This window comes from Protomyctophum parallelum (assembly GCF_964188405.1).
Source record: "Protomyctophum parallelum genome assembly, chromosome: 4".
In the NCBI taxonomy this organism is placed as follows: domain Eukaryota; kingdom Metazoa; phylum Chordata; class Actinopteri; order Myctophiformes; family Myctophidae; genus Protomyctophum; species Protomyctophum parallelum.
In genome coordinates, this window is record NC_139700.1 from 44,392,376 (window position 1) to 44,402,562 (window position 10,187).

The 10,187-nt window shown below is 41.7% G+C and overlaps 1 protein-coding gene across 1 annotated transcript; it reads left to right on the forward strand.

Annotated features, from left to right (window-relative positions):
- Positions 1 to 651: 651 nt before the first annotated feature.
- LOC310857212 (proteasome subunit alpha type-1-like) lies at positions 652 to 1,431 on the forward strand (the record flags this gene model as incomplete). Its single annotated transcript, XM_083762822.1, has 1 exon — positions 652 to 1,431. One exon carries the CDS (start codon positions 652 to 654, stop codon positions 1,429 to 1,431), a length of 780 nt encoding a protein of 259 aa, XP_083618948.1.
- Positions 1,432 to 10,187: the final 8,756 nt, after the last annotated feature.

Below are 10,187 nucleotides of genomic sequence, written 5' to 3' on the forward strand. Positions count from 1 at the left end.
TAACAACGGCAGTTTGTGCAGGCACAGTTTAAGTGTTTCCTGATGTTTGCCATTGTATGCTAGGACAATGGAGGCACCTATCTGGACTCAAACCAGTCTCCATGGTGGTTGGCAGGTACTTCAACCCTATACCACCCGGATAGGATCAACCAGAATTTTCATTATTAAAGTCTGAATGCCTTCTAAGTGCAGCCGTTTTTTTAGATGGAAGCGTGGCCAAAGTGGGACTCTTCATGGCGATTGCTATAGAGCGTCGCAGTCCCGCCCAGGAAATGATTCTCCGTTCATTTTCCTCATAGACATTTCAGAAAGTATTTATTTAAAGACGTTTACGCCGCGAACAAAGCCAACTCTTTGCATGACAAATCATGACAACAAACACAATTTTTGTTTGGTCTGGCACACGGTTGTTGACGCATGGTTGTTGACGTCATACATGATCTCATAATAATGTCCTAAATATGGACATCTCCATCCTCCAGTCCAAAGATGGACGTATACATCACGGCAAGAGTGTGTATAAAGGCCTCACAGCCGAGGTAATTTGCGGTCTTTGGTCATTAGTGGATCGATAAAGTATAGCACAACCACGGCTGACCCTCCATCACACAATAATAATACATATAGCTAGTTTCTAATAAATCGCGAACAATGTTCCACAACCGGTACGACAACGACGTTACAGTCTGGAGCCCCCAGGGGCGCATTCATCAGATTGAATATGCAATGGAGGCCGTGAAGCAGGGATCGGCGACGGTGGGTCTCAAGTCTCGCACTCACGCGGTCCTCGTTGCACTGAAGAGAGCTCAGTCGGAGTTGGCCGCCCACCAGAAGAAGATCCTGCACGTTGATAACCACGTGGGTATCTCCATCGCCGGTCTCAACGCCGACGCCCGGCTTCTCTGCAACTTCATGCGTCAGGAGTGCCTGGACTCCAGGTACGTGTTCGACCAGCCACTCCACGTGTCTCGCTTGGTCTCGGCCATCGGAAGCAAGACCCAAATACCGACGCAGAGATACGGAAGAAGGCCTTATGGTGTAGGGCTGCTCATTGCCGGATATGACGATATGGGTCCGCACATTTTTCAAACCTGCCCCTCTGCCAACTTCTTTGATTGCAAGGCCATGTCCATAGGTGCGCGCTCCCAGTCCGCACGGACCTACTTGGAGAGAAACATGGACACCTTCCTCGACTGCAATCTGCATGACCTCGTGCAACACGGCGTCCGCGCCCTAAGGGAAACCCTGCCCTCTCAGCTAGATCTCACCACAAAGAATGTGTCCATTGGGATCGTTGGCAAAGATATGGAGTTCACCATCTACGACGACGACGATGTTGCCCCATTCCTTGAGGGCCTCGAGGAGAGACCACAGAGGCAGGTGGAGCAGGCTGAAGAGGAGGAGCCTGCTGCAGAGCCAATGGAAGGCTGAGGTTGGAAATGTCACAGCCCTCATCATCATCATCATCACCAGTCAAAATAACTTTCACTCAAATGTTATACAACGTAACATTTTCACAAAAACATTTTTTTTCCTTCATGTAATCGGGAGTGAATATAGCCAAATATTTGACCCGCTTTTCTCTGTGCCGCGTCATTAGTCAGAAGGTTCATTGTTCCGAAATTTCTATCCCTATCTCTAAACCTAACCTAAACCTAACCGCAAGCACGGGAGCAAACCTAAACCTAACCGCAAGCACGGGAGCAAACCTAAACCTAACCGCAAGCACGGGAGCAGTGCATGTTCGGACTAACGGGACTTCGGATCTATGGGCCGTTCCCCTTTTCTCCCGATGAATTAGTGCCAATTAAGACCTTTCTGTGTTGCCACTGTTATTGTACCTCAATGGCTCACCCGCCAGTGAGGAGCCCCAACTGGGAGGACATAGTGCCTCCATCCTATACTACCATTCAACAAACAACCCTCTCGCTGACAGGCTACAGCCCCTCCAGCCTGTAGGAGTATACAGGCCAATGAACACGGGCAAATTGTTTCGGTAAAGACACTCGGCGTAACCGGATGCAGCGTGGTGGATTCAAACCTTAGAAATATAATAGAGACGTCACCGAGAGGAAACCCTGAGGCGAAATGGACATAGCGGCCGAAAGTGGTATTGCAGCTCGAGCCAGCACTATATGCAGCAATGCACACGTTCACGTTATGGGCTGATGACACGTGAACGCTATATGTTTCATAATTCATACGTGAACGCACGCAATGATAGTCAACGACCCAGCGCGTTCATGTCTGGCACATAAGCAATCCTAGAAGAACGCCTCATGTGCTGGGTGAGCCTCTAGTATTAATATATTCTCTAAGATGCAAACCCCTATAAACTCTATGGTGGTGGGCAAGTACTTTACCTCTCTGCATGCCACCAGAGCTGCCCTTTTTTTTATCGTTCACCGGTGGTATACAATAACTAATAACCATTCCGCATAAATGCAATGAAATTATTCGATTGGCTGAGCACGGAATGTGATGTATGATGACAAGAGTGCCCCTCACTTCACACAAGTGTGATTGTTTTCTTATACACCATGTATTTGTCGAAAATGTTTGTCATGTTGCGACGCGTTGTGAGGTATTTGTGACAAATGTTCTTGTTAGGTTTAGGTGCTAATTGAACACAGTTACTAACTATTATCTATAAACATGATGGAGAGTACATTTGACGGTCACAAAGTATAGCTGTGTGGTTGAATATCTGTCAACTGATATTGTAAAAATAATTTTACCATGCACTGCTAGTCGGCTACATTGACTGGCAATGAGAAGATCTTTATTGTCACAGTATGAGACAACCATAACACTATAGCAGTATCAACAGAGAGAGAACAAAAAGGACAAAAGAAAGAAACACTGATGGGGCTAAAACTTCATGGCATAAAACTGTTAGCCAATAGCCCGTCATAGTCCAGTCAAGTCAAGTCAAGTCATCTCAATCCATTAATAAGAGCACTATAATGCACAGTTAAAAATAGTAAAATACACCAATACAATGATAGTAAAGTAAGTAGCCTTGCCGAGCCATGAGCCTGTCTCCTGTTTCTGCAGTGTGAGGCAGCTTGATGTACAAGTACACCCCCTGGACTTGACGCTAGTATGTCGCAGGGATTTTCCCCTAATCTAACCCTTGAGTGTCACGCGGGGAGGCACTGCATGGGTCCCATTTTTACAGTCTTTGGTATGACCCGGCCGGGGATCGAACCCCGACCTCCCAATCTCAGGGCGGACTGAGCTGAATAAAAAGTATAGATAAAATAAGGGGGATCACACAATCACAGATTAAATAGATGGAACAGAGTTCAAAGTTCATGTGCAAATTCATCATCCTGCACCTATGAGTCATATTGACTGTAGAATTACTAGACCGTCACAGCGTACAGTGGCTGTGTATGTTGTGTTGTTGTGGCCACTGTTGAACGTACAGTATATGGGCTCCATCTTGCGCCTCCCTTATCCCTAAACTTATTTGCCATTTTCTACTATTTTTAAAATCATTTTTAAATATACCGGTACTGTAGTTCAACTAGCCGATCTACATCTACACGTCATGAGCTTGTAGATCAGCTGGTTAAGGGGTGGCGCAAGATGTAGCCCTATATAGTGTTAGATTAGATTTGTGGTTCTTGGTCACTTCAATTTCTTGTAGGCCTACTAATTTCTTGGCCCCAAACAAATTGTGTTTATTGTCATGATCTGTCGGGAGCCGAGTTGGCTTTGTCCGAGGCTTAAAGGACTTTAAATAAATACTTTCTGAAACGTCTATGGAAAAATAAATGGGAAAGTCTCTTCCGGTGCCCTCTATAGAGCGTCACAGTCCCACCCCTTTCATGACAACGCTAGAACCAGTGAAGTGAATTCCTCGTTCATTTTCCTCATAGACTTTTCAAAAAGTATTTATTTAAAGGCGATTACGCCAAGGAACAAAAAGCCAACTGGAGTTGTGACACATCATGACATTGTGTTTATATATATATATATATATATATATATATATATATATAAACACAATGTTTTTCTTCTTACAACATTTTAAGTAACCTTTTGAATAACAACATTTAGGGCTCTATTTTTGTCCATGCTGAACCCCGTATCCCTAAACTTTGCCTTTTTTACTATTTTGAAAAACATTTTTGAATAGTTAAAATAGCCAATCTACAAGCTCACAACGTGTCGATGTAGTAGACTAGTTGAACTAGTTTTTCAAAATTGTAAAAAAAAAAGACAATGCAGATGACCTGACCATGTGGAGCAGGTGCTCCTGGCCAGAGTGTACGTCTTGTGATGATGAATGACAATAAAAAACTGATTATCAGTTATCAACCTATAACACTACTGGAATGACTTTAATGACATGAGGCAAGGAACTGAAGTATTATAATTTACTTAAATACCAGTGACGCTGCCACATAAATGTGTGAAGAAATGTATGTCCTGCCCTGGTATGAGTTTTGAAAGAAACATGTTATGAAACATACTGGGTGATAATAAGGGAATATATTGGTTAAAATATATTGGTTGGATAGGAATTTGCGGAGGGCAGCGATCCAGGAATCCCGAGTTGGTGTTGGCTAGACCTCACTCTCGCAGCAAGAAGAAGAAGAAGAAGAAGAAGATTGGTTAAAAAAAGGTTTATGTTTTAACCCCGAAATGTAAAGATTTTTGTTTTGTGTAGTTAAACCATGTCATTTATTTTCCATTGACAAGGTTTGTTCACAGAGCTGTGGGGAAAAGGCATGTTATCAATAGTTCCAGGAAGTGAGGTACCAGGAACATCTATAAAAGTACAGGAAGTGACATGGGGTTCCAACTTCCAGTTATCAAAAAGAGTGTTTGGTGGTGGTTTGTCAAAGAGAATCCTTTAAGGTCAATGACAATACTAAACCATAATCAGAAATTGAGTAGTGGGGCTGAAAATCCTTGAGATCTGAAAAAGAAAGGTTTGGTCAAAGATCATTTCTGAGGGTTTAGCTCTGAGTCAATTCAGAGCTTTTGGACAAAGAGGAACCTGCATGCTGTGGCCTCCTGGTTGGGTGAGGAATATACTTTTTCCCCCCTTTTTGAGCAATGCATAGCCTTTTTATGACTTCATGGATTACTTGTTTTTTTGGAAAATAGAAGATCCACAATATTTTTTTCTTTTCCCCCCCTTTTTAAGGTTGTGAGTTGTGACACGGTACATGCTACTAGCTCTAGAATGCTGTGATCTTACACAGATTTCATGTATTTCCAGTATTTATCTATGCCCCCCGCTTGCGGTTAGCAGACTGACTAGCCCTCCAAGCAGAACCCAATGCTACTGAAGTTTCTGACATTTGTTAGACCCAGTGCATTGGGTCCTGTTCCAGCAGTATCCTGCCACCTGGTACGCGGACATACATAAAACATAAACAACATGGATAACGCCTGTCTGCGCTCTTTGACAAAAAAAAATCGTGTGAGGGTTTCTGAATATGTGAAGTATAAGTACCCATACATGCCGCTGCGAATATCTCCTGTGGCGCGGAAGCCGTTAAGTATTTTTAATCTTTGTTTGACCGATTTGGTCGCTTTGATTCTTCTCTTCCTTCCTTGTTTATTGACACCTCATTGTACCGCCTATCTGGCTAGCTAGTGGCGCTATAGCTATGACAGAGCAGATCAGAGGCAGGAACGTAGCCGGCACAAGCCAACCGCACACCGGGAGGCGGTACAATAAACGGTAAACAAACAAGAAGAAATAAAGCGACCAAATCGGTCAAACAAAGATTAAAAATACTTAACGCAAACCAGATTCGATCTTAGAGAGCATGTTTATGTCCGCGTTCCAGAATTCCCATACGGAAATATAGTCATAAACAGGGACCCTACATAAAACTCATCAAAATTTCAGAAAAGCTTTATGTAGGGTTCCGAGAGGGGCTACAGACTGACATGTGCGGCATAAATGTAGCACAAATGGGTCACACAATTGGCAACCCACCATGGTATCTGTAGCACTCTTATGGCTCAGTTCATTCCTATACTCCATAGAAGCCAGTCCGTTTCACACAGCTATTTATTGTCAAGTCCAAAGTCAGCTTTGGCGTCGCACAGGGCTAGCTGTGCTTCATGAGCCCCTAGCTCTTTTCGGGTCGTAATCATAGACTGTAAAAAATATGGACAAAGCGTTCGCCGGGTCTAACATGGACGTAAAATGAAGCCTGTTATTCCTGCACTGTAAGTCGCCATCTTTCTAGATCCGTTTGGTACCAGCTGGCCATTGGCTGGCTCCGTTTTGGACCAGCTGGCCATTGGCTGCCCAGACAACGAGGCGGGACTTCCCCCCTTCTTCTCCGTTGTTTTTTATTTTGACTCGAGTGGGAGGGGAATCCCGATCATAGACTGTAACGGTAGCCACGCCCCTCAGAACATACGCGATGGTTTTTTTTCTTTATGGTCATTTTTTTAATTAATGGGACCATAATTTTCCAAAAAGAATATTATGACATTAGAAATGAGACTTTAAATTAGTGACTGGAAGAAGAAAGTATTCATGACCATGTTTATTAAGGTAATACAGTCTAGGTGAAGTTGGGCCAAAATACATGGGCCTCTATGGAGCTATGGGGCTTTTTGGGTCCAGTCCAGCGCCACAACAGGCCATTATATGAACTACCGATTTCAAATGAGGCTTCACGAAATATCTGGCTGACTGCCCCCCTGGTCGTAATACATGCTTGGCCACATATTTTACAGGTGCGTCAAATTTTTTTGCACGAAAAAAAGCACAACCTTTGAAGGAAACCGCCTACAGACAATACAATTTGGATTCAAGGAATTAATTAAAGTGGTTATTATTAATTTAAGCACATTGACTCTATTACAGGACAAAACCACAACAAAACATACCCGCAAAATGTTCAGATTACCTATTTCTGTTTTTACTAAAGGGTGGATTTTTCTGACCAAACTGCATAGTAGGCCTATGTATATTTTAAGATTCTGCCAGGTACCAGGCTGAAATAATGTCCCATGGGGTTCCATTTTTAACCATATCTGACATTTTCCTAACTTTGCTTCTACAGGGAAAAACATGCACATGTACGTTACCACTTTTTACTCTTTGATTGCTCTTTCTTGCACTCTTTGTTCTATCCCTTTGTTTGCTGCGCTTGCTGTGTTTTTGTTGTTTTGAATGTTACGCTATCTATGTGTAGCCGGCTGGAATTGAGCCTTTGGGGCCACCGTAGACTGGCTGCCCTGCCACTTCCTTGTCAATCAGTGTTGACTATTTAAAGGCCCTGCAGTCTAACAAACACAGGTTTCTTGGTGTTGGCTGTGGGTCCTGAGATCATGTCTTAATTGTGTTTTATCTGTCCCTGCCTTGGTGAGTAACATGATGGATAGATGTTATTTAGATTGTACTAAATAAGTGTTTTATAAATAAGTATTTTAATTATTTGTTACTATACTACCCTACCCAGTGTGAGTTCATGTGCCTGGAAGCGATGAGCTCATGTGCTAGAGGGGCCGATGCGAATGAACACGGACTCAAATAGGTATATACATGATCATATCAAATTGTTGTTGCAATGATTTATTTGTTTAACTTCATAGTGTACTAAATGTTTTGTTTTCACTTCCTTATAGATGTCACCACTGCTGTTTTTTTTTATGTTTGTTTAGACTGATTTTAGTGTTTGGTTTTATTTAATTGAGCCATTTCCTCTTGTTGTTTTCCTGCATGCTGTGTGGTTCAGTGCGTGTGTTTAGTTTTGTTCTTAGTTTTTTAAGATATTGTTCGCATTTTACTGCATTATATATATGAAATTGGACATTGGTCTAATAAATATTTGTTATTCCATACTGTTCTTAAAAGTTAATAAATTCCTGTGTTTTGGAACTTTGTCTCAAGTCCTTATAAATAACTTGCATTTGTTGGGGAACCCAGTTTACTGGTCTATTCACGTAATTCCTTGAACTATCTCAAGGTGGTGTAGTCATAACTATAAAAGTAAATCCTTTGCTACACTTGGTTACATATGCTGCTGCATTGTCTGAAGGAAGACAAACAAAAATAAGGTTTACTCTTAAGTAGGCCTACCTGCACAAGATGTAACAAAGTACATCGTTGATCCTTGAAATATCCTACCCAAACCACCAAATGGAAATGAATAGCTAATCTTTGAAAGAGACAAAATAACACATTTTTTCCACTTAATGTTGACTTTATGTATTAATTAAAATGTGTACTATTAAGATTAAAACATATCTTGTATCTCTTCGGGGCAAAAATTAATACCTGTCCCCAGAGGCTGCAGCTCTCAAGACCTGTAAAACTACATTTTAGAATCTGTGAATCAGTCTCTGTCACCTAGGGGAACTTCAGTATGGGGAACTTCATACTTCATACTTCATACTTCAGTATGTCAGTATGTGACCCACATACTGACATACTGACGGTTGGGAACCGGTTCAGTTCAGAACTAGTATTTAGTCCATGAACCATCCATCCATCTTCAACCGCTTAAACGTAGTCTGGTCGCGGGGGCAACGGCTCCACCAGAGTGTTCCAGACTTCCCTCTCCAGAGCGTGGATATCTCGCCCCAAAGCATGGATATCTAACCCCATGTTTATTTCATGTTTCATGTTATTTCTCATATTAGAACATTTAGAACCAGTTTGTTGTTGTTGTTGTTGTTGGTCAAATGATGCATGGATAATGAATGGCTCACCCCCCCTCCATTGTTCTGGAAATTCCATTCTGGAAAGCTGTATAATTACCATAATGCATTACCATGCATGCATCAACCTCCATTCCTCCATTGTCCACTGAAATTAGTTGTTATACTATTCTGCTATGTCTGTCTAAAAGTACAGTACTTGTTAGAGTTAAAGGAATATATCCCACCCTTTTCACATTGGCCTGTTACAGCGCCACCAACATTTTTGAAAATGACTCAAATCACGAATGCAGCATGTACATTCTAAAGTACTCAGATGATACAACTTTAGTTTCTCTTCTAGATAGTTCCAGTGATCCTGGACTGCACCAACACAGAGTAAATAAGGGTGTTGAATGGAGTGATAACAACGCTCTCATCATTAACACAAAAAAGACAGAAGAGATTATTTTTGGTGCACCACTAGAGACACACAGATCCCCCATCACTATGCTCTCAACTCTGAGGCTTAATCTGGATTTTGGCCAGGACTAGACTGAGCTGTGGACATTGCTCTCTGCCCATATGTTTCTATGTATGTAACTATTTTATTTTTTTGTCCTGTGTTATGTCAAGTAGTAGTATTGAAGAAGCGTTGTATAGCCTATATATTTGTATTATTGAGATTCAAACATATCTTGTATCTCTTCAGGGCAAGAATAGCAAAAATCAAAGACATTCCACAAATACTTGTTTTAGATGGTTCTTAATAATATCCAGAGAGGCCGCATTACTAACCCTGTCCAACCCTATATGCACTAACCCTAACCTTATACTGCACTCGGAAGCGTGCGTTGGAATGCCCCTGTCCCCAGAGGCTGCAGCTCCCAAGACCTGTAAAATAACATTTCAGAGTCGGTGACCTAATTTAGTTTGTTTATTACCTTTTTTTTGGCCTGCGGGGAACTTCAGTATGTCAGTGTTTCAAGTTTTTGTTGTATTTATCTAATGTGCAAAATCACATAAATGTATACACTTCACACAATATTACAACGCAAAAAAGCGAATGTTACTTCTGCCGAATTAGTTACATTTTCGCTAGAAACGTAAAGGATACAGAGACACCTCCCCGACAATATCGCAGAGACAGTTTGTTTCTTTTAGGACCACTATTATTATGAGACGATTTTAAGATGACTCTATGTTATTCTCCATAGAGAAAAACCTCCGCGAATCCCTTGGAACCAGTGGTGAGCGAGTGATGCCAGGACTTCAGCACTTTGTCTCAGTTTAATTATGACAAAGTTGTCATAATATTCGCGGATTGTCGCCAAGTTCACTGCTCAAGCAGAAGTCGTGGAGTTGGAATGTAGCCTACACTATACCTTCAATTAAGAAGGCTATGTTTGTATGTTTTAGATTACATCAAATTAATCTATTGTGTGTGTGTACTGCATGATGCAGTTGGATGATTATTTATTGCCACTTATATTTATTTATATTTATTTTATATCTATGATGATATACGCCCAGCTTCCACTGCTGCTGACTGCATG